Here is a 25,351-nt window from a genome sequence, read left to right on the forward strand (position 1 = left end):
CAGACAGACATACGCTTTTGGCATTTAACATTGCATAAGCATTTCTAGGGAAATGCTTGTGCAATGCCGCCCCCTGAAGATTGCTAGCAGGGGGGGTGTCAACCCGATCGTATCCGATCCCGTCGGGCTGATTGCTGTCCACCGCCTCAGAAGTGGCGGACAAGTTAGGAAGCAGCGGTCTTAAATCGAACCCAGTATGGGAGCAAAGAACCCAGTTGGGGAGCAAAGAAGCTCAAAAGGCATCAGGTCTCTATTAAATGGTGCATTATACGGGTTATGGGTAAGCAAATGGCGCAGTTGAAAGTCAGATAACCACTGGTCAATTGGGGGACAAATTTCTTTTCTAATCTTTCTATATGTATTTAGTGTGTTTTTTATATACTTGTATTCATTACCATGAAACAATGTCGTTGAATACTCTACTCATGTACCCAGTGCTATGGAATTTGTTGGCACTTTATAAATAATAATATCTATTAAAGAGTTGCTTTTTCAGGGTTTATATATGAATTAAAACACTGATTGAGAGCAAGACCTTCTTCTCCAACATCAGTGTCTGACTTCACAAATACACTTCTGGCTGAATGGGCACAAATTCCCGCAGATACACTCTAAAATCTTGTAGAAAGCCTTCCCAGAAGAATGGGGACTATTATAGCTGCAATGTTAGGGGGCAACGCCATAATAATGCCCATGGTTTTATAACACTACACGACAGGAAATAGTGCTGCCATATAGTGCTCTTGCAAATGGATAACATTCTTGCAAAAATGCTGCCATATAGTGCTCCAGAAATTGTCCGGCTCCTAAGCATTACGTCCCTGCTTTTCAACAAAAATACCAAGAGAACAAAAAGAAATGAATAATACAAGTAGAAAGTATTTTAAAATCGCATGCTCTATCTGCATCATAAAAAATGTGGGTTTCATATCCCTTTTAAGAGTAGTTTAGTCAATGTGTTCTGAAGCTCTGAATTGTTACATCTCCAAAAAAAAACAAATCATTCACTGTATCTTTAATATTGTAATACAAAACAAATGACAAACAAAATGCTGATTTAGGGCTAGATTACAACTGGCACGCTAACTGTTGAGCGCAAGCAATAAGGGGTATATTGCGGTTCTTTGTGTGTGTCGGAAGTAGCGTAAATTTTACGAGTTAAACGTAAACAAGTTCGCAATTGAATTTACCACATGACTACAGAGCTCTAAAAAAAATAAGGGCTCAAAGATATGAGGTCTCAGGTGTTAGAAAAAAATGCATTCAAATGGCTTTAACATTGAGATACATACATATACATGTCTAAAGATGGATATGTTAGTATTTTTATATGTCTATATATATATGTACAGATGTATTTATGTATTTATATGTGTATATATGTATTTATACAGTGTGTGCAGAATTATTAGGCAAGTTGTATTTTTGAGGATTAATTTTATTATTGAACAACAACCATGTTCTCAATGAACCCAAAAAACTAATTAATATCAAAGCTGAATAGTTTTGGAAGTAGTTTTTAGTTTGTTTTTAGTTATAGCTATTTTAGGGGGATATCTGTGTGTGCAGGTGACTATTACTGTGCATAATTATTAGGCAACTTAACAAAAAACAAATATATACCCATTTCAATTATTTATTTTTACCAGTGAAACCAATATAACATCTCAACATTCACAAATATACATTTCTGACATTCAAAAACAAAACAAAAACAAATCAGTGACCAATATAGCCACCTTTCTTTGCAAGGACACTCAAAAGCCTGCCATCCATGGATTCTGTCAGTGTTTTGATCTGTTCACCATCAACATTGCGTGCAGCAACAACCACAGCCTCCCAGACACTTTTCAGAGAGGTGTACTGTTTTCCCTCCTTGTAAATCTCACATTTGATGATGGACCACAGGTTCTCAATGGGGTTCAGATCAGGTGAACAAGGAGGCCATGTCATTAGATTTTCTTCTTTTATACCCTTTCTTGCCAGCCACGCTGTGGAGTACTTGGACGCGTGTGATGGAGCATTGTCCTGCATGAAAATCATGTTTTTCTTGAAGGATGCAGACTTCTTCCTGTACCACTGCTTGAAGAAGGTGTCTTCCAGAAACTGGCAGTAGGACTGGGAGTTGAGCTTGACTCCATCCTCAACCCGAAAAGGCCCCACAAGCTCATCTTTGATGATACCAGCCCAAACCAGTACTCCACCTCCACCTTGCTGGCGTCTGAGTCGGACTGGAGCTCTCTGCCCTTTACCAATCCAGCCACGGGCCCATCCATCTGGCCCATCAAGACTCACTCTCATTTCATCAGTCCATAAAACCTTAGAAAAATCAGTCTTGAGATATTTCTTGGCCCAGTCTTGACGTTTCAGCTTGTGTGTCTTGTTCAGTGGTGGTCGTCTTTCAGCCTTTCTTACCTTGGCCATGTCTCTGAGTATTGCACACCTTGTGCTTTTGGGCACTCCAGTGATGTTGCAGCTCTGAAATATGGCCAAACTGGTGGCAAGTGGCATCTTGGCAGCTGAACGCTTGACTTTTCTCAGTTCATGGGCAGTTATTTTGCGCCTTGGTTTTTCCACACGCTTCTTGCGACTCTGTTGACTATTTTGAATGAAACGCTTGATTGTTCGATGATCACGCTTCAGAAGCTTTGCAATTTTAAGAGTGCTGCATCGCTCTGCAAGATATCTCACTATTTTTGACTTTTCTGAGCCTGTCAAGTCCTTCTTTTGACCCATTTTGCCAAAGGAAAGGAAGTTGCCTAATAATTATGCACACCTGATATAGGGTGTTGATGTCATTAGACCACACCCCTTCTCATTACAGAGATGCACATCACCTAATATGTTTAATTGGTATTAGGCTTTCGAGCCTATACAGCTTGGAGTAAGACAACATGCATAAAGAGGATGATGTGGTCAAAATACTCATTTGCCTAATAATTCTGCACTCCCTGTATATTTATATGTGTATATATGTATTTATATATGTATATGTGTATATATGTATTTATATATGTATATGTGTATATATGTATTTATATATGTATATGTGTATATATGTATTTACAGACATATATATACATAAAAACACATAAACACATATGCACACACACACACACACACACACATATATATATATATTGGGAAAATTGCAAAACAAATCAATACAACACACAGAGAAAACCCAGCACTCACTTACAAGCTCTCAGCTAAGATTTAAAAGCAAAAATAGAAAGGTTAGTTACCGCATCTGGCCAAATGGGACAAGCCCAGGTACCTCGTAAAGGTCCTTTCCAATACCTGGGATTGTGTGGCTGTTTTAGGGTCCCAGGTATTGGATATGACCTTGACGAGGTACCTGGGTTTGTCCCATTTGGCCAGATGCGGTAACTAACCTTTCCATTTTTGCTTTTAAATCTTAGCTGAGAGCTTGTAAGTGAGTGCTGGGTTTTCTCTGTGTGTTGTATTAATTTGTTTTGCAATTTTCCCTATGGTTCTTGCACCCAGACCTGACTGGGGTTAACTGCCTGTGACTCTGGGAGCAGCACAGCTTCCTGTGAGTGCCAGTGGCACCCAGGGCTGAGCATGTTGCAGGGTCATGGGATGTGTACCCGGTCCAGTATGAGAGTGCAGTTCCCTTCCGTGTTTTGTATATGTCTAGGGTGATTACATATTCCTGTGCACCCTTCCCTTCCCTTGTTCCCAGTTTGTTTGGATTTGAAAGCTTGCCTTGTGTGGCTGTTTTAGGGTCCCAGGTATTGGAAAGGACCTTGACAAGGTACCTGGGCTTGTCCCATTTGGCCAGATGCGGTAACTAACCTTTCCATTTTTGTTTTTAAATCTTAGTTGAGAGCTTGTAAGTGAGTGCTGGGTTTTCTCTGTGTGTTGTATTAATTTTTTTTGAAATTTTCCCTATGGTTCTTGCACCCATACCTGACTGGGGTTAACTGCCTGTGACTCTGGGAGCAGCACAGCTTCCTTTGAGTGCCACTGGGTTTTCTCTGTGTGTTATATATATATATATATATATATATATATATAGATAGATAGATAGATAGATAGATAGATAGATAGATAGATATGAAACCAACCAACCATCAGATCGATATATGTAGAAATATGTGTGTGTGTTTGTGTGTTTTCTGTGGGTGTATGTGCAAGTTTGAGTTTGTGTGTGTGTGTGTGTGTGTGTTTATTGTCTGTTACTTTATAGGAAATTTTTACCTTACTACTGATTATTCACATCTTTCTACAGACTGAGACTCATAAGATCTTTCTGGAAGTCACCTACCCACCACTCAAACTTTAAATTATTGTTTAGGCAGTTCAGGGTCCTTCCTTGTAGCCACTGCAGTCTGTTGTCATAATATAGTTGGCTTCTTCCTTAACAAAAAGATAATCAGAACTCCATATTTTGTCTTGTAAATCTCCTTTTTGGACAAAATGTAGTCTACCTCATTACTAGTCAGGTCAGTGTCAACAAATGCTGAGTGGAATTTATGTGGGTGTCTGAGTGTGTTTGTGTGTTTCTTTGCTGGTCTGCAAGAGTGTCTTTGTGTGAATCTTTATATGTGTGTGTGTTTCAGTGTATGAGTGTCTGTGTGTTTCTGTGTGTGTTACTACCTTTACAGCATTTCCAAGTCTGAGTATACTTAAGGGGTGTTTGATCAAAGGTTAAGTAAGGGACCAAAACATTTCTAGTGGTGGCTCTGGAGGCAGCTCTGCCTACAGTGCTGTCAAACACAGCTAAGCTTTTGTATGTTAAAAGGACAGACTAATCAAAATTACATTTTCATGATTCAGATAGGGCATGTCATTTTAAACTACTTTCCAATTTACATGTATCTTTCAATTTGCTTTGTTTTCTTGGTATTCTTTGTTGAAAGCTAAACCTTGGTAGGCTTATATACTAATATTTAAGCCCTTGAACTGTTTTCACAGTTAGACACTGTTATTTCATGTGTGCCATAGATAATATTGTGCTCACTCCCGTTTGCACTGATTGGCTAAAATGCATATATGTCAAAATAACTGAGATAAGGGGGCAGTCTGCATATCCTTAGATACAAGGTAATCACAGAGGCAAAAAGTATATTAATATAACAGTGCTGGTTATGCAAAACTGGGGAATGGGTAATAAAGGGATTCTCTATCTTTTTAAACAATAACAACTTTGTAGTAGACTGTCCTTATAACTGTTTAAAGCACCTTAATTGTTTTAGAGACTTTTATGTATTGCAATGTGTTACTGCACACTCAATGCGTTGAAATACATTTTTGTCCACTTAAAGGGACACTGAACCCAAATTTTTTCTTTCACGATTCAGATAGAGCATAACATTTTAAGCAACTTTCTAATTTACTCCTATTATCAAATTTTCTTCATTCTCTTGGTATCTTTATTTCAAATGCAAGAATGTAAGTTTAGATGCCGGCCCATTTTTGGTGAACAACCTGGGTTGTTCTTGCTGATTGGTGGATAAATGTATCCACCAAAAAAAAGTGCTGTCCAGAGTACTGAACTAATAAAAAGCTTAGATAATTTCTTTTTCAAATAAAGATAGCAAGAGAACGAAGAAAAAATGATAATAGGAGTAAATTAGAAAATTGCTTAAAATTGCATGCTCTATCTGAATCACAAAAGAAAAAATTGGGTTCAGTGTCCCCTTAAAGAGACATTGAAACAATAAATACATTTTACAAGCAAAGTATTGAGGTTATTCCCTCCTCCCTCTAGTGATGTGTGCCTCCATATTTAAATCTACCTTTCTCTGCATCCCAGTGCTTATGTGTTTGCACATGTGCAAGAGTTCTCCTTCAGATACCTACATTGTAACCTAGGTTCCAGAATGGTGGCACCTATAACTAGAGGGCGGTGTCTGTTTAATGTCCTTATAAGGATGTGCAATAAAACAGAGGAGATTCTCCTTGGTTGCAAAAAAATTTCTTCTTAGTTTATTGAATGTACAAACAGGATTCAATAAACTAAGAAGAAGTTTTTGCAACCAAGGAGAATCTCCTCTGTTTTATTTCATATATATTTGGGAGCTTGGCAGTTCTCTCCTTTGGGACTTGTATGCTGGACTCTACTCTGCTTATAAGGATGTGCGTCATTTAGTATTAGAGTGTTTCATATTCCAGTAGGGTACCATCACCTGATATCTGAGGGTTTAATCACTTATCCTTTCATTTATTCACAGCTGTAACTAGCGCCGTTCAGGTGACGATGCCTGAGCACAAGAAGATAGCTATGCTTTTCCAGCCTACAGTTCTACAGTGCGGCTACACTACAACTTCTGCTAAGCCAGCTCTGGTCCAGTGGAAATATAAATCCTTTTGTCAAGATCGCACGGAAGAGACTTTGGGTATAAAGGCCCCTCAAACCAAGAGCAGTTCAGGCTTGGGCAGAGATCAAAACCTGGATTGTGCAGATGGCAGCCGGACAGTCCGGAGCGTAGCCTCCAAGCAAGGATCTACTGTGACGTTGGGGGATTTCTATAAAGGAAGAGACATCACCATTATTCACGGTAATTAATTCTATTTATGATTTGTAATTTTTTTTTAAACAACCATAAACATTAACCTTCATATAAAATTAGATAGAAACAGCAGAACCAGCTGTCTATTTTCTTATCTGGTGAGAAACATTCATATTAACCTTAAAGGGACAGTATACACTCATTTTCATATAACTGCATATAATAGACACTACTATTAAGAATAAGATGCACAGATACTGATATAAAAATCCAGTATAAAATGTTTTAAAAACTTACTTAGAACCTCTTAGTTTAGCTCTGTTGAAAAGGTAGCTGGAAAGCCCACTGCAAGTGGGAAATAAGACACTCCCCCTCCCCCTTCTTTTGCATATGAAAAGACCCTTTACACAAACAGGAGCAAGCTGGAGAAGGTAGCTGACGGTATTCAAATAAAACTTTGGGGCTTGGTTAGGAGTCTGAAAATCAGAGCAATGTTATTTAACCCCTTAACGACCGACGACGTATGCCATACGTCCTCAGAAAAAAAGCACTTAATGACCGAGGACGTATGACATACGTCGTCGGTTTAACAGAGCACTGGAAGCGATCGAAATCGCTTCCAGCTGCTCTAACAGTATTGCAGGCTTGCCTTGAGGTCTAGGCATCCTGCAATACTGTTCCCGAGTGCCGGGACCGGATTGATCACTCCCCCACGAGTGATCACTTCCGGTTTCGCTCCACGTGGAGCCGGCAGTGTTTCAGAGCATCGGAAGCGATCGGACACGCTTCCGATGCTCTGCTTGTGTGCTAAGTGCCTCGGTGGGTCGAGGCACTTAGTTACTTGTAAAATTAAAGGAAAAAAGGAAAAAAAAAAACAACGATTAAAATAAAAAAAAGCCCTAAATAGCCCCCCCCCTCCCCCTTCACTAGGCATCCAAGATGGCGATGCCCAGTGCATCATGGGGCCTCTGGGGGTGTCCCTAGCCTGCATCATCATAGGGGCAAGCTAGGGTCATCCAATCTGAGCCTCCCACCCTAAAAAAAAAAATAATAATAAAATACCCCATTTGTCTGATCATGTCAATATTTGTAAATATTGACTATGATCAGTGTGGATCTCCCTCCCTCTCCTCACTTGCCATTTCTCCTGTTAAGTGTAGTCATTACTTATGGGATATTAACTCCTCCCTAACAGGAAGTGCAAGAGGATCACCCAAGCAGAGCTGCTATATAGCTCCTCCCCTCTACGTTATACCCAGTCATTCTCTTGCACCTAACTAATAGATAGGATGTGTGAGAGGACTGTGGTTATTAAAATTAGTTTTTATTTCTTCAATCAAAAGTTTGTTATTTTAAACAGCACCGGAGTGTGTTGTTTTTTCTCAGGCAGCATTAGAAGAAGAATCTACCTGAGTTGTGTATGATCTTAGCGGACGTAACTAAGATCCATTTGCTGTTCTCGGCCATTCTGAGGAGCGAGGTAACTTCAGAACAGGGGACAGCGGGCAGGGTTCACCTGCAAGGAGGTATGTTGCAGTATATTATTTTCTAAGGAATGGAATTGACTGAGAAAATACTGCTAATACCGGTGTAATCTAAGTACAGCCTTAAATGCAGTAGAAGTAACTGGTATCAGGCTGATATGTGTGTATGCTTGCACTGAAGTATTTCTGGGGAATGGCACTTCACTAAGAAAATACTGTATATATATAACTTATAGCCTCTCTGCAGTGAAAGCGACTAGCAACAGGCTTTTTATTAACATCTCATATATTTATATTTAAAATGTTTACTGGCATGTTAATCGTTTTTTCTCTGAGGTACTTGGTGAAAATTTATTTGGGCATTATTTTCCACATGGCTGTCGTTTGTTTTGAATAAAATCAGTTTACTGAGCTTCCCCACTGTTGTAGTATGAGTGGGAGGGGCCTATTTTGGCACTTTACTGCGCAGTAAAAATTCAGTCACAAGTCTTCCTGTTCTCCCTGCATGATCCAGGACGTCTCTACAGAGCTCAGGGGTCTCCAAAACTAGTTTTGAGGGAGGTAATCACTCACAGCAGACCTGTGAGACTGTGCTTTGACTGTGATAAAAACGTATATATTTTATTGTTATCCGTTTTTTTGGTATTAAGGGGTTAATCATCCATTTGCTAGTGGGTGCAATCCTTTGCTAAATTAATAAATTTAATGTGAAAATTTGGTTTCTATAACTTATCCGGTTCATGTTATTTCAACTGTGACAGTTTTTTGTGTGCTTCTTAAAGGCACAGTAACGTTTTTTATATTGCTTGTAAATTTATTTGAAAAGTATTTCCAAGCTTGCTGGTTTAATTGCTAGTTTGTTTAAACATGTCTGACACAGAGGAATCTCTTTGTGCAATATGTTCAAAGGCCAAGTTGGAGCCCAATAGAAATTTGTGTACTAATTGCATTGATGCTACTTTAAGTAAAAGCCAATCTGTACATGTAAAGAAAATTTCACCAGACAACGAGGGGGAAGTTATGCCGACTAACTCTCCTCACGTGTCAGTACCTGCATCTCCCGCTCAGGAGGTGCGTGATATTGTGACGCCAAGTACATCAGGGCGGCCATTACAAATCACCTTGCAAGACATGGCTAATGTTATGACTGAAGTTTTATCTAAATTGCCAGAACTTAGGGGTAAACGCGACCACTCTGGAGTGAGAACAGAGTGCGCTGAAAATACTAGGGCCATGTCTGATACTGCGTCACAATTTGCAGAACATGAAGACGGAGAGCTTCATTCTGTGGGTGACGGATCTGATCCAAATAAACTGGATTCAGAGATTTCAAATTTTAAATTTAAGCTTGAGAACCTCCATGTGTTACTAGGGGAGGTATTAGCGGCTTTGAATGATTGTAACACGGTTGCAATCCCAGAGAAAATATGTAGGCTGGATAAATATTTTGCGGTACCGACGTGTACTGACGTTTTTCCTATACCTAAAAGGCTTACAGAAATTGTTAACAAGGAGTGGGATAGACCCGGTGTGCCTTTCTCACCCCCTCCTATATTTAGAAAAATGTTTCCAATAGACTCCACCACACGGGACTTATGGCAGACGGTCCCTAAGGTGGAGGGAGCAGTTTCTACTTTAGCTAAGCGTACCACTATCCCGGTGGAGGATAGCTGTGCTTTTTCAGATCCAATGGATAAAAAGTTAGAGGGTTACCTTAAGAAAATGTTTGTTCAACAAGGTTTTATATTGCAACCCCTTGCATGCATTGCGCCTGTCACGGCTGCGGCGGCATTCTGGTTTGAGTCTCTGGAAGAGACCATTAGCTCAGCTACATTGGATGAGATTACAGACAAGCTTAGAGTCCTTAAGCTAGCTAATTCATTTATTTCTGATGCCGTAGTACATTTAACTAAACTTACGGCTAAGAACTCCGGATTCGCCATTCAGGCGCGCAGAGCGCTGTGGCTTAAATCCTGGTCAGCTGATGTGACTTCTAAATCTAAATTGCTTAACATACCTTTCAAGGGGCAGACCTTATTCGGGCCCGGTTTGAAAGAAATTATCGCTGACATTACCGGAGGTAAGGGACATGCCCTACCTCAAGACAGAGCCAAACCAAGGGCTAGACAGTCTAATTTTCGTGCCTTTCGCAACTTCAAGGCAGGAGCAGCATCAACTTCCTCCGCTCCAAAACAGGAAGGAACTGTTGCTCGCTACAGACAGGGCTGGAAACCTAACCAGACCTGGAACAAAGGCAAGCAGGCCAGAAAACCTGCTGCTGCCCCTAAGACAGCATGAAGTGAGGGCCCCCGATCCGGAAACAGATCTAGTGGGGGGCAGACTTTCTCTCTTCGCCCAGGCTTGGGCAAGAGATGTCCAGGATCCCTGGGCGTTAGAGATCATATCTCAGGGATATCTTCTGGACTTCAAAGCTTCTCCTCCAAAAGGGAGATTTCATCTTTCAAGGTTGTCAACAAACCAGATAAAGAAAGAGACATTTCTACGCTGTGTACAAGATCTTTTACTAATGGGAGTGATCCACCCGGTTCCGCGGTCAGAACACGGACAAGGGTTTTACTCAAATCTGTTTGTGGTTCCCAAGAAAGAAGGAACCTTCAGACCAATCTTGGACTTAAAGATCCTAAACAAATTCCTAAGAGTTCCATCGTTCAAAATGGAAACTATTCGGACAATCTTACCCATGATCCAAAAGGGTCAGTACATGACCACAGTGGATTTAAAGGATGCGTACCTTCACATACCGATTCACAAGGATCATTACCGGTATCTAAGGTTTGCCTTTCTAGACAGGCATTACCAGTTTGTAGCTCTTCCCTTCGGGTTAGCCACTGCTCCAAGAATCTTCACAAAGGTTCTGGGTTCTCTTCTGGCGGTACTAAGACCGCGAGGAATATCGGTAGCTCCGTACCTAGACGACATTCTGATACAAGCATCAAGTTTCCAAGCTGCCAAGTCTCATACAGAGTTAGTACTGGCATTTCTAAGGTCACATGGGTGGAAGGTGAACGAAGGAAAGAGTTCTCTATTGCCACTCACAAGAGTTCCCTTCTTAGGGACTCTTATAGATTCGGTAGAAATGAAAATTTACCTGACAGAGGACAGGTTAACAAAACTCCTAAATGCTTGCCGTGTCCTTCATTCCATTCCACACCCATCAGTGGCTCAATGCATGGAGGTAATCGGTTTAATGGTAGCGGCAATGGACATAGTTCCCTTTGCACGCCTGCATCTCAGACCACTGCAGTTGTGCATGCTAAGTCAGTGGAATGGGGATTACTCAGATTTGTCCCCTATGCTGAATCTGGATCAGGAGACCAGAAATTCTCTTCTATGGTGGCTCTCTCGGCCACACCTGTCCAAGGGGATGCCCTTCAGCAGACCAGATTGGACGATTGTAACAACAGACGCCAGCCTGCTAGGTTGGGGCGCTGTCTGGAATTCCCTGAAGTCTCAGGGATCATGGACTCAGGAGGAGAGTCTCCTTCCCATAAACATTCTGGAATTAAGAGCAGTTTTCAATGCCCTTCTAGCTTGGCCTCAGCTAGCATCTCTGAGGTTCATCAGATTTCAGTCGGACAACATCACGACTGTGGCTTACATCAACCATCAAGGAGGGACAAGGAGTTCCCTAGCGATGATGGAAGTCTCAAAGATAATTCTCTGGGCAGAGTCTCACTCTTGCCACCTATCAGCGATCCACATCCCAGGCGTGGAGAACTGGGAGGCGGATTTCCTAAGTCGCCAGACTTTTCATCCGGGGGAGTGGGAACTTCATCCGGAGGTCTTTGCCCAAATACTTCGGCATTGGGGCAAACCAGATATGGATCTCATGGCGTCTCGCCAGAACGCCAAGCTTCCTTGTTACGGGTCCAGGTCCAGGGACCCGGGAGCGGTTCTGATAGATGCTCTGACAGCACCTTGGAACTTCAAGATGGCTTATGTGTTTCCACCCTTCCCGATGCTTCCTCGATTGATTGCCAGGATCAAACAGGAGAGAGCATCGGTGATTCTAATAGCGCCTGCGTGGCCACGCAGGACCTGGTATGCAGATCTAGTGGACATGTCGTCCTGTCCACCATGGTCTCTGCCTCTGAGACAGGACCTTCTAATTCAGGGTCCTTTCAAACATCAAAATCTAATTTCTCTGAAGCTGACTGCATGGAGATTGAACGCTTGATTTTATCAAAGCGTGGATTTTCTGAGTCAGTAATTGATACTTTAATACAGGCTAGGAAACCTGTTACCAGGAAAATTTACCATAAAATATGGCGTAAATACTTACATTGGTGCGAATCCAAGAGTTACTCATGGAGTAAGGTTAGGATTCCTAGGATATTGTCTTTTCTACAAGAAGGTTTAGAAAAGGGTTTATCTGCTAGTTCTTTAAAGGGACAGATCTCAGCTCTGTCAATCCTTTTGCACAAACGTCTGTCAGAAGTTCCAGACGTTCAGGCCTTTTGTCAGGCTTTGGCCAGGATTAAGCCTGTGTTTAAGACTGTTGCTCCACCGTGGAGCTTAAACTTAGTTCTTAACGTTTTACAGGGTGTTCCGTTTGAACCCCTTCATTCCATTGATATCAAGCTGTTATCTTGGAAAGTTCTGTTTTTAATGGCTATTTCCTCGGCTCGAAGAGTCTCTGAGTTATCGGCCTTACATTGTGATTCTCCTTATCTGATTTTTCATTCAGACAAGGTAGTTCTGCGTACTAAACCTGGGTTCTTACCTAAGGTAGTCACTAATAGGAATATCAATCAAGAGATTGTTGTTCCTTCATTGTGTCCTAACCCTTCTTCAAAGAAGGAACGACTTCTACACAATCTGGACGTAGTCCGTGCCCTAAAATTTTATTTACAGGCAACTAAAGATTTTCGCCAAACTTCTTCCCTGTTTGTCGTTTATTCTGGACAGAGGAGAGGTCAGAAAGCTTCTGCTACCTCCCTCTCTTTCTGGCTTCGTAGCATAATACGTTTAGCCTATGAGACTGCTGGACAGCAGCCTCCTGAAAGAATTACATCTCATTCCACTAGAGCTGTGGCTTCCACGTGGGCCTTTAAGAATGAGGCCTCTGTTGAACAGATTTGCAAGGCTGCAACTTGGTCTTCTCTTCATACTTTTTCCAAATTTTACAAATTTGACACTTTTGCTTCTTCTGAGGCTGTTTTTGGGAGAAAGGTTCTTCAGGCAGTGGTTCCTTCCGTGTAAAGATCCTGCCTGTCCCTCCCGTCATCCGTGTACTTTTAGCTTTGGTATTGGTATCCCATAAGTAATGGATGACCCGTGGACTGACTACACTTAACAGGAGAAAACATAATTTATGCTTACCTGATAAATTCCTTTCTCCTGTAGTGTAGTCAGTCCACGGCCCGCCCTGTTTTTTATGGCAGGTCTAAATTTTAAATTATACTCCAGTCACCACTGCACCCTATAGTTTCTCCTTTCTCGTTTGGTTTTCGGTCGAATGACTGGGTATGACGTAGAGGGGAGGAGCTATATAGCAGCTCTGCTTGGGTGATCCTCTTGCACTTCCTGTTAGGGAGGAGTTAATATCCCATAAGTAATGGATGACCCGTGGACTGACTACACTACAGGAGAAAGGAATTTATCAGGTAAGCATAAATTATGTTTTTGTTGGAGAGAGAGAGAGACCTGTATTTAGCAGAGAGAGAGATTTATTTATTTTATTTGTTAAAAAATATAGAACCAAAGGCTCTTTTCAGAGCCATTAACCCCTAGCTTGCCAGTGATCACTATATATCACTGGCAGTAGCATAGGTGCACTTTTTTTTTGCTGCATTTTGCTGTCTGTGCATTTTTTTAGGGGTTAATTTTGTTGTTGTAATTTTTTAAAAACCCAAAGGCTCTTTTCAGAAACATTTAGTTAATTTAATTTAATTTTCAGAGCCATTAACCCCTAGCTTGCCAGTGATCGCTATAAATCACTGGCAGTTGCATAGCTGTACTTTTTTGCTGTCTGTGCATTTTTTTAGGGGTTAATTTTGTTGTAATTTTTTAAAAACCCAAAGGCTCTTTTCAGAAACATTTAGTTAATTTAATTTAATTTTCAGAGCCATTAACCACTAGCTTGCCAGTGATCGCTATAAATCACTGGCAGTAGCATAGCTGTACTTTTTTGCTAGTTAATTTAGTTAATTAATTTAGTTAATTTAATTTTTTTTAGTAATTGTTTTCTGTGACAGATACAAAAATGTCACAGAAAAGATATAGTGCTGAGGAGGCGTATGCCATCCTTGCGTCAGAGTCAGATGCCTCTATTTCTGACTCAGACCCCAATTTTGACCCTGCCATGTGCTCAGATACATCACTAGATGCAGTCTCAACTGATAGTGATGTATCTGTGGCTGCTAGCCCCCCTGCCAGTCCCCCTGCTACCCCCCCTGCCAGCCCCCCTGCTAGCCCCCCTGCCAGAAGGAGGCGTGTTGCTGCCATTGCTGCTGAAGAGTGGGTAACGCCTCATCTCCAGAAGCCAGATATCCCACCCTTCACAGCAAATGCTGGCATAAATATAGATGTGCAGGTTTTAGCCCCCAGCAGTTTCTGGAAGTGTTTCTGGGCGATGATATATTGGGGAACATTGTCGCCCAAACTAATTTATATGCCCATCAGTTCCGTGCTGCAAAGCCTGGAACATATTTGGCAAAGCAGCAATGGGCCCCCATCAATGTGCCAGAATTCAAAAAATTCTGGGCATTGACTATGCTGATGGGCATCATAAAGAAACCCTCCATTCGCTCCTACTGGAGTAGTAGCCCCATCTGCTCTACCCCCATTTTCTCCCAGACTATGTCGAGGAAGAGGTATGAAATGATTCTGCATTTCATGCACTTCAGCGACAACAGCCTGTGCCCCCCTAGGGAGCATCCCCAATTTGACAGGCTGTATAAAATCCGCCCCCTGATAACCCACTTTTCTGCCAGGTTTGCAGAGGCTTATACACCTGGAAGGAATATATGCGTTGATGAATCCCTAATGAAGTATAAGGGAAGGCTGGGATTCAAGCAGTATATTCCTTCCAAACGCTCCAGATATGGGGTAAAGGTGTATAAGCTCTGTGACAGCGAGACTGGGTATACTCAGGCCTTCCGGGTGTATGAGGGAAAGGATAGCCACCTTGACCCTCCAGGTTGCCCAGAACATATGGGAACCACTGGCAAGATTGTCTGGGACCTGATATTACCCCTAATGAACAAAGGGTATCACTTGTACTTAGACAATTTTTATACAAGTGTCCTTTTGTTCAAGCTACTGTATTGCTTTGATACAGTAGCTTGCGGTACAATTAAAAAGAACCGCGCAGGTTTCCCAGGACAACTTGTACGCACCCGGCTACGAAGGGGGGAGACCTCAGCTCTGCGCCAAGAGGAGCTGTTGGCACTTAAGTACAGAGACAAAAAGGATGTATACCTTCTTACCACCATCCACACAGAGAGGACGGTGGCGGTTTCTGTACGTGGCAGAGCTGAGATCATAAGGAAGCCAGTGTGCATCAAGTCTTATAACCGGCATATGGGTGGGGTTGATCTGGCTGATCAGCTGCTGCAGCCCTACCTAATTATGCGGAAGACAAGGGCCTGGTACAAAAAGGTTGCAATTTATCTAATGCAGATTGCAACCCACAACGCTTTTTTGTTGTTCAAAAAAGCAAACCCCAGAGTTAAAAAAACTTTTTTACAGTTTCAGCTCCAGATTATTACTGGGATTTTGTACCATGATGCACCTGCTCCCCGGGCGGTGATGGTAGAGAGCAGAGTTGGGGCTACTCATTTTATTTTTAAAATCCCCCCTACTGCCGCAAAGCAGAAACCACAAAAAAAATGCAGAGTCTGTACCAAGAGGGGGAAGAGAAGGGACACCATATATCACTGTCCTGATTGCCCTGGACAGCCTGCACTCTGCATTGGGGACTGCTTCAAGCGGTACCATACAATGGTCAATTTTTAAAAAAATAAATACATTTGGTGTTTTATATATATATATATATATATATATATATATATATATATATATATATATTTTTTTTTTTTGGTTATGTTTACTGTTAGATGGGTTTTTTTTTTTTTTACTTTTACTGTGCCAGATTTTTACATTTCACTACTCTATTTTTTTCTAAAATTGGGCCTGTTATTTTTTTTTTAACCAAAACCCCTGTCAAACCTATGCATGGGGGACATAGGTGTTCTCAGGGTGCCTTGCAAAAAACAACCTGAAGTATGTTTTTGTAATAACTTACAACAGTCTCTCCTAAATCATAGTCAAAAAGCAATATGTCTGTAAAAATGAAAATTGAAAAATTACCACCATACACTTTCTCCAATTTTTTGGGCTAAAACAGTTGCTTCAAAGGCATCAAAGCACACCATATACAATACCTTGGGGTGTCAACATTTAAAAAATATACACTTTCATGGCAATAAATAAAAGTGGGGTATGCAATAGGCCACAACTAAAGATAGGCCTATCAGAAGAAATACTCTCTTTGTTAATAACTAAAATCACAAGTCATAAAATTGTAACATAACCTTCCCAAAATCCTGGCAAACCTATGCATGGGGGGCATAGGTGTACTCAGGGTGCCTTGCAGAAAACAACCTGAAGTATTCTTTTGCAATAACTTACAACAGTCTCTCCTAAATCATAGTCAAAAAGCAATGTGTCTGTAAAAATGAAAATTGAAAAATAACCACCATACACTTTCTCCAATTTTTTGGGCTAAAACGGTTGCTTCAAAGGCATCAAAGCACACCATATACAATACCTTGGGGTGTCAACTTTTCAAATATATGCACATTCATGGAAAACAAATAAATTGGGGTATGTTAAAAGACCCCCCAAAAAGACGATAGGCAAAGAAAATATGTTAAATGTGAAAAAAAATCACAAACGCATGTCAGACATTTGGCATTGCACCCCCCAAACAAGCCACCAAACTTATGCATAGGTGGTATCACTGAACTCAGGAGATGTTGGTGACCACATATTGGTGTCTTCTTTGGTAGTAACACATAACAGGAGCTGTGAATCCATGTCTAAAGTACAATGTATGTGAACAATAACACAAAAATATGAATGCCCAATAGTTTGACAAAGACTAGTGGTTAAATTAGTGCATGGAAAGTGTTAAAATACCTGCATTTGAAATTCCCTAGGAAGTCTACTTTTCAAAAATATATGGTTTGATTGAGGTAAATTACATTGGCCGGCTTCAGAAATGTCTTAAATAGGACATGGGTGCATGGGATGTGAAAATTCAAAGTGGAAAAAATGGAATGGGCTTCCTAAAAATAAGGCCTTTTAGCCCCCAGAGAACCCAACACACCTATACATGGGTGGTATCACTGTACTCAGGAGAGGTTGTTGAACACATATTGAGGTGTTTTTTTGGCAGTAACACATAACAGGAACTGAAAATCCATGCCTAAAGTACAATGTGTGTGAAAAATAACACAAAAAAATGACTACCCAAAAGTTTGACAAAGACTGGTGGTTGAATTAGTGCATGGAAAGTGTTAAAATATCAGCATTTGAAAAACCCTAGGGTGTCTACTTTTCAAAAATATATGGTTTGATGGGGGTAAATTCCATTGGCCAGCTTCAGAAATGTCCCAAATAGGACATGGGTGCATGATGACCAATGTGAAAATTCCAAGTTGAAAAACTGGAATGCGCTACCTAAAAATAAGGCCATTTAGCCCCCAGAGAACCCGACACACCTATACATAGATGGTATCACTGTACTCAGGAGATGTTGTTGAACACATATTGAGGTGGTTTTTGGCAGTAACACATAACAGGAACTGAAAATCCATGCCTAAAGTACAATGTGTGTGAAAAATAACACAAAAAAATGACTACACAAAAGTTTGACAAAGACTAGTGGTTGAATTAGTGCATGGAAAGTGTTAAAATACCAGCATTTGAAATACCCTAGGGTGTCTACTTTTCAAAAATATATGGTTTGATGGGGGTAAATTCCATTGGCCAGCTTCAGAAATGTCCCAAATAGGACATGGGTGCATGATGACCGATGTGAAAATTCCAAGTTGAAAAACTGGAATGCGCTACCTAAAAATAAGGCCATTTAGCCCCCAGAGAACCCAACACACCTATACATAGGTGGTATCACTGTACTTGGGAGATGTTGTTGAACACATATTGAGGTGGTTTTTGGCAGTAACACATAACAGGAACTGAAAATACATGCCTAAAGTACATTGTGTGTGAAAAATAACACAAAAAATGACTACCCAAAGGTTTGACAAAGACTAGTGGTTGAATTAGTGCATGGAAAGTGTTAAAATACCAGCATTTGAAATACCCTAGGGTGTCTACTTTTCAAAAATATATGGTTTGATGGGGGTAAACTCCATTGGCCAGCTTCAGAAATGTCCCAAATAGGACATGGGTGCATGATGACCGATGTGAAAATTCCAAGTTGAAAAACTGGAATGTGCTACCTAAAAATAAGGCCATTTAGCCCCCAGAGAAACCGACACACCTATACATAGGTGGTATCACTGTACTCAGGAGATGTTGTTGAACACATATTGAGGTGGTTTTTGGCAGTAACACATAACAGGAACTGAAAATCCATGCCTAAAGTACAATGTGTGTGAAAAATAACACAAAAAAATGACTACACAAAAGTTTGACAAAGACTAGTGGTTGAATTAGTGCATGGAAAGTGTTAAAATACCAGCATTTGGGGGGCGGAGCTAACACTGGAGCTGAGCGGTCGCATCTCAAGGTGGCTCCGGCTGCACTATATACAAAATACTAATTTAGCGACCGCTCTAGCTCCCTTATTCCAATAACAGCTGGAATTAGCAAAGACAGAGGCATCAGAGATTTAAAATCCAATGGTGATATATCTCTTGGATGTAACCCTATCCCACCCATGTTGGTTTTGCAGATCAGAGTGCTAAGCAGCGGCCATTTTCCTTTTACCTACGCAGCAAAAAATTAGCGGGGAAAAACTGACTTTTTGAACTACATTATTTCTATGGCGACAGCTGCAGTGAAAAGCAATATGGAACCAGCGGTATATATACTCAGAGAACTTGGTAATCTCCTGGCCGGTTATCAGGCTGTATTTTCACACACGCTCAAGATGGCAGTTCAAGCGGTCGCTACGGATTCTACCACCTTGCACCATGTCTCCACAGTAGTTTGTGAAATGGATGGCGCCTTGGGGCCCCGGCAGCCATCATCCACCCTGCACGATCCATGGAGAAACATGGTAGTGAGCCCCGTGAACGCTGCTTTTCCAGCTGATCAGCCGGCTGATGTGTGGACTCAGGATGAGGCGGTGAGCATGTCTCCCCCCTGTCATGTAAATAGAACCATCGAGGCAGCGGTCTGTACCGTTCCTGCAACTGTCCAGATACCTCCTGTGCTTAGGGCTGGGAAATACCTTTACTCACTAACATGGCTGTTTGTTAGGGAGACCCTGGAGGGAGATCACCTACCTGCTGTTGCGGTGGAAGAGAACAGAGCAGGTCCATCACTAGGTTCAGAGTTAACAACTCCTAGAGGCATCGGCTAGATGAACTATCCGATAGATCCTTAAGCCCATTATGCTCTTTGTGGATCTAATGGAGATATTGGTTATTAGAAAGACTTGTTTGAATGTTGGCAATACACCTGGTCACACACACCGTTAGCCCTGTGTTTTAGGCAGGATACAATGCTAATCACCTTTTTTTATTATTACTGTTCCCTGTATACCTTATCCTATCATACTTGTTTGTCTTAAAGTTTAAGAATGTTGCGTGGGGTGAAGTGAATGACTGCTATCGTATCTGCTACCTTTATTCACATACTTGTAGTGCTCATAACGATCCCTGCTTTGTTTGCTTAAGGAATGATTATTTATATGATGGGGCATCATTCATGGGAATACCTGCACTCAATGTGGACAATTTATCTATGTTGGTTATATCTCTTTACAATGGGCTGTTGCATAAATGTGCTCTATTTAACTTAACCATGTTCTGGCTTACAAAGGTAGTTTGCATCTGAGCTATGCTGTTACATCTGGCTTTGATGCTATATCATGTCATAGGAGTACCTGAAGGATGAATGTTTTAGAAGTTCATATGCTTGATATTTTACTAAGTGGCACGGTCCTATTTTACAGATCGTGGTTCTTGGTTTAGTGTTCAATTGTTGCTCGCTGGTAGAGGATGTAATTGCTAACTCTCACCACTGGAGGGGAGTCTTAGCTTGCTTATGCAGTGTTTCAAACCTGTACATATTTACTTTGCAAAACATCTGATTGATACTTTCCTATGAAGATCCGTAGTTTTGAATCTCTGTAGCCATTAATGTAACAGCTGTGCTCCTTGCTATTCTTGTTTCCTGGGTCCCAATGATTGCAGTGGATTAAGGTATTTAATATATTTAGAACTAGGTTACAGTTTAATAAGGTTAATCCAGCTACATCGCCAATTGTTGTGAACATGTTTACTATTTGCCTCTCTATATTCTTAATATTGTTACCATATGTAAAGACATTATCTCTGTGCCCCAAGTATAACACATTGAGAGTAGCTCTAATTTAGCAGTTCTCTCTAGATATAAGTTTTAGTTACTGGGTGTCTTTAGTTCATAGTCTTTTTCTATATACTTTGGCCTGCAACATCTATATACCCAAGGCTTGTGTAATTAAAGTAGATAGATGAGCCACATTTTCCTCAGCTAAACTATACTCTCCATATAGTTTCTCTCTATACCTATACATACATACCTGTTATACCAAGTTTTCCTGTTGGAATTTTAACTGCTTATGGGGTACCTGACAAACCTTATCATTTTTGCTGTTAGCTTCTAATCTCTCATACCGCATATTGCTTGATACCGCTATAATGGAACTAACTATAGTCTATATAGTCTCATATATTTTGTTCTAAATTTTTATACTCTGGATAAGGAATACCCATATAGTCAGCTAGTTCAAGGTTAATACTCTAGTTTAGAGTTAATTTCTCTCTACTTTCCCTATAGCTATTCATATGCTTATAAGGCCATACACAGAGACATAATGAGCCCTCACCTACCTCGTTCAAGCAATCAACTATAGTAGCCGACCCAATTGCAATCTCTTACAGATGCTAGTGATCGACATACATAGAAATTACTCAGATGTTTTACAGGCTTCTCATGTATATCCTACCACCTCCTACCCCCCACCCCATATTATAAACCTCCTTTTATAGGAGGGTTAAATACGCGGTTCTCCTTGCAAATACCGCACCCCATTTCCCTTCTTCATTAGCAAAATCTTGCAGTTTGTCAAGATATTTAGAACGTTCCGAAACATAACAAAGTTTGAAGATGTAGCCTGAATATTCCTAAATGTTTCAGAAGCTTTTATCAGTTGAAAATTTTATTCTAATTTGCCATAGGTTCAAGAGAGACCATTTCTACCACTCTATTTCCTCTAGACATCATTTTAGATGACAGGAGTCCAAAAGTGGCTTCTTTTATTAGGAGAGGAAAATAATATAAAGCAGAAAATGAGGTTTCAGCTTTGCCTGTTACATATAAATATGGTGATGTTACTTTGGGTTTTCTCATGACAAATCTTTACCTGCATGTGACTATAGCATAGTTTTGAACTCTTAAGTAATGTCATAGTTTAAAAGAATGATTTTGAATACCTATGTAACATGTGTATTTGATGTTTTTTTTTGTCAATAACCTCAATAAAAAACTTATTTATAAAAAAAAAAAAAAAAAAAAAAAAAAAAAAAAATACCAGCATTTGAAATACCCTAGGGTGTCTACTTTTCAAAAATATATGGTTTGATGGGGGTAAATTCCATTGGCCAGCTTCAGAAATGTCCCAAATAGGACATGGGTGCATGATGACCGATGTGAAAATTCCAAGTTGAAAAACTGGAATGCGCTACCTAAAAATAAGGCCATTTAGGCCCCAGAGAACCCGACACACCTATACATAGGTGGTATCACTGTATTTGGGAGATGTTGTTGAACACATATTGAGGTGGTTTTTGGCAGTAACACATAACAGGAACTGCAAATACATGCCTAAAGTACAATGTGTGTGAAAAATAACACAAAAAAATGACTACCCAAAGGTTTGACAAAGACTAGTGGTTGAATTAGTGCATGGAAAGTGTTAAAATACCAGCATTTGAAATACCCTAGGGTGTCTACTTTTCAAAAATATATGGTTTGATGGGGGTAAACTCCATTGGCCAGCTTCAGAAATGTCCCAAATAGGACATGGGTGCATGATGACCAATGTGAAAATTCCAAGTTGAAAAACTGGAATGTGCTACCTAAAAATAAGGCCATTTAGCCCCCAGAGAACCCGACACACCTATACATAGGTGGTATCACTGTACTCAGGAGATATTGTTGAACACATATTGAGGTGGTTTTTGGCAGTAACACATAACAGGAACTGAAAATCCATGCCTAAAGTACAATGTGTCTGAAAAATAACACAAAAAAATGACTACCCAAAAGTTTGACAAAGACTAGTGGTTGAATTAGTGCATGGAAAGTGTTAAAATACCAGCATTTGAAATACCCTAGGGTGTCTACTTTTCAAAAATATATGGTTTGATGGGGGTAAATTCCATTGGCCAGCTTCAGAAATGTCCCAAATAGGACATGGGTGCATGATGACCGATGTGAAAATTCCAAGTTGAAAAACTGGAATGCGCTACCTAAAAATAAGGCCATTTAGCCCCCAGAGAACCCTACACACCTATACATAGGTGGTATCACTGTACTCAGGAGATATTGTTGAACACATATTGAGGTGGTTTTTGGCTGTAACACATAACAGGAACTGAAAATCCATGCCTAAAGTACAATGTGTGTGAAAAATAACACAAAAAAATGACTACCCAAAAGTTTGACAAAGACTAGTGGTTGAATTAGTGCATGGAAAGCGTTAAAATACCAGCATTTGAAATACCCTAGGGTGTCTACTTTTCAAAAATATATGGTTTGATGGGGGTAAATTCCATTGGCCAGCTTCAGAAATGTCCCAAATAGGACATGGGTGCATGATGACCGATGTGAAAATTCCAAGTTGAAAAACTGGAATGCGCTCTCTAAAAATAAGGGCTTTTAGCCCACAGAGAACCCGACACACTTATACATGGGTGGTATCACTGTACCCAGGAGATGCTACTGAAGACATATTAGGGTGTTATTCGGCAGTAACCCTTACCATTTTATCAGTAAATGTATTCTTAAATTGCTATTTGTCAAAAAATCTAATTATTTTTTTTCCCCCCCAAACTTTGGCATAGATTGGTGGTAAAATGGTTGCATGAAAAAAGTCAAAATACCCCAAGTTTAATACCTTAGGTTGTCTTCTTTTAAAAAATATATACATTTGAAGGGTTATTCAGGGATTCCTGACAGATATTGGTGTTACAATGTAACTATCGCCAATTTTGAAAAAACATGGTTTTGAAATAGCAAAGTGCTACTTGTACTTATTGCCCTATAACTTGCAAAAAAAGCAAAGAACATGTAAACATTGGGTATTTCTAAACTCAAGACAAAATTTAGAAACTGTTTAGCATTGGTATTTTATGGTGGTTGTAGATGTGTTAGAGATTTTGGGGCTCAAAGTTAGAAAAAGTGTGTTTTTTTTTCATTTTTTCCTAATATTTTATAATTTTTTTATAGTAAATTATAAGATATGATGAAAATAATGGTATCTTTAGAAAGTCCATTTAATGGCGAGAAAAACGGTATATAATATGTGTGGGTACAGTAAATGAGTAAGAGGAAAATAACAGTTAAACACAAACATCGCAGAAATGCAAAAATAGCCTTGGTCCCAGATGGTCAACAAATTGAAAAGTGGCCTGGTCACTAAGGGGTTAAAAATAAGCAAAATTATACATTTTTTTAAAAAACAAACTTTATGGGCTTTATAAATAGATCATCTACAAAACATTTATGCAAAGAAAAAATGAGTGTATAATGGCCCTTTAAATTGTTTTCAATTCAAATGTAAAACAAAGTGTGTCAGATTGTTGCTCAATCCCCTTATTGTTCAATAAATGTTTGAATAAAGAAAACTATTTTTACTTTTATTAGTGGATATTCATATATTTACTGAGGAAGTGTTACTACTGACTATAAAGGGGTTATATCATTGTATTGCATGGATTGGTGGGTATATGAAGGTTAAACCACTGCACAGTATGAGGTGCTTGCTGACTATATGTGGATTAAACCACTACACTGTGCTTAGTGTTGCTTGGTGTCCAGTGTTCATCTGGACTGTCCAATATTTTAGCAGGCTGTCCTGTACAATCTATTCAAAATATTATACTTTAAAAATTCCCCTGAGGGGCAACTGGATTTTAAAAGCATCACATGCCTCTATACATTACAAATATGGCCAAGAAAGAAGCAACATTGCACATGAACAACTCTCAAGGAACGTAAAAAAAAAAAAAAGCCTTATATGTTTCTGAAAGTCTGGGGTTACTGAAATACTGCTCAATGTTTTATGTGGAAAGTGGTAAGATCAGGGATTTTGATCATTTTTTGTCACTGGCAACAAGGGTGAATAAAATCACAGTTCTGTGGCCCCCATATACAGTAAGTATTGAAAAGAATCACCCCCTTGAAAATAATCACATTTTGTTGCTTTTGCATCTTGAAATAAAGACAGACACAGTTTTTGTTTATCCAGTTGTAATTACTCAGTGCAACTTATAACATCCAAGTGATAGATATAACACCAACATGTCAGGCAAAAATAAAGACAATTCAAAGGGGCCAATTTATTAAAATGAGGACAGGCATTATACGATGTAGCGTATCATGTCTGCCGCACATCAATAAATGCCGACAGCATACGCTGTCAGCATTTATTATTGCACAAGCAGTTCTTGTGAACTGCTTGTGCAATGCCGCCCTTGCAGATTCGCGGCCAATCGGCCGCTAGCAGGGGGTGTCAATCAGCCCGATCGTATAGGATTGGGCGGAATGAAGACCGCAGCCTCAGAGGCAGCAGACAAGTTATTAAACAGCGGTCTTTAGAGCTTGATAATTTGGACCCAAAAACTGAATCACTGAGTTGGAAAAAGGATCACCCCCTTGTGTCAGTACCTTTTGCTTTAATTACAGCCTTTAGTCTGTTGGGATATGTCTCTACTAACTTTGCACATCTAGACTGTGCAATATTTTCCTACTCTTATTTGCAGAACTGCTCCAGTTCCATTACATTTGATGGTGACCGTTTTGGACTGCAGTCTTCAAGTCATGCCTGTCAGGGATTTTTCCCTGCTTTGTTTGCCATGTGCTGCTGGCAGCCATTTTACTCACCTCTCTTGCTGACCCTGG

General features: G+C 40.1%; 1 protein-coding gene across 2 annotated transcripts in view; it reads left to right on the forward strand.

Moving 5' to 3' along the window:
- Positions 1–25,351, forward strand: part of ILDR2 (immunoglobulin like domain containing receptor 2) — a 988,453-nt gene that overhangs the window by 353,970 nt on the left and 609,132 nt on the right. For both annotated transcript variants that reach the window (XM_053705868.1, XM_053705867.1), the window contains exon 2: positions 6,201–6,527. In XM_053705868.1, the coding sequence (XP_053561843.1) occupies positions 6,201–6,527 (327 nt within the window). The remainder of the gene's footprint in view (positions 1–6,200; positions 6,528–25,351) is intronic.

This window comes from Bombina bombina, chromosome 3 (genome assembly GCF_027579735.1).
Source record: "Bombina bombina isolate aBomBom1 chromosome 3, aBomBom1.pri, whole genome shotgun sequence".
Taxonomy (NCBI): Eukaryota; Metazoa; Chordata; class Amphibia; order Anura; family Bombinatoridae; genus Bombina; species Bombina bombina.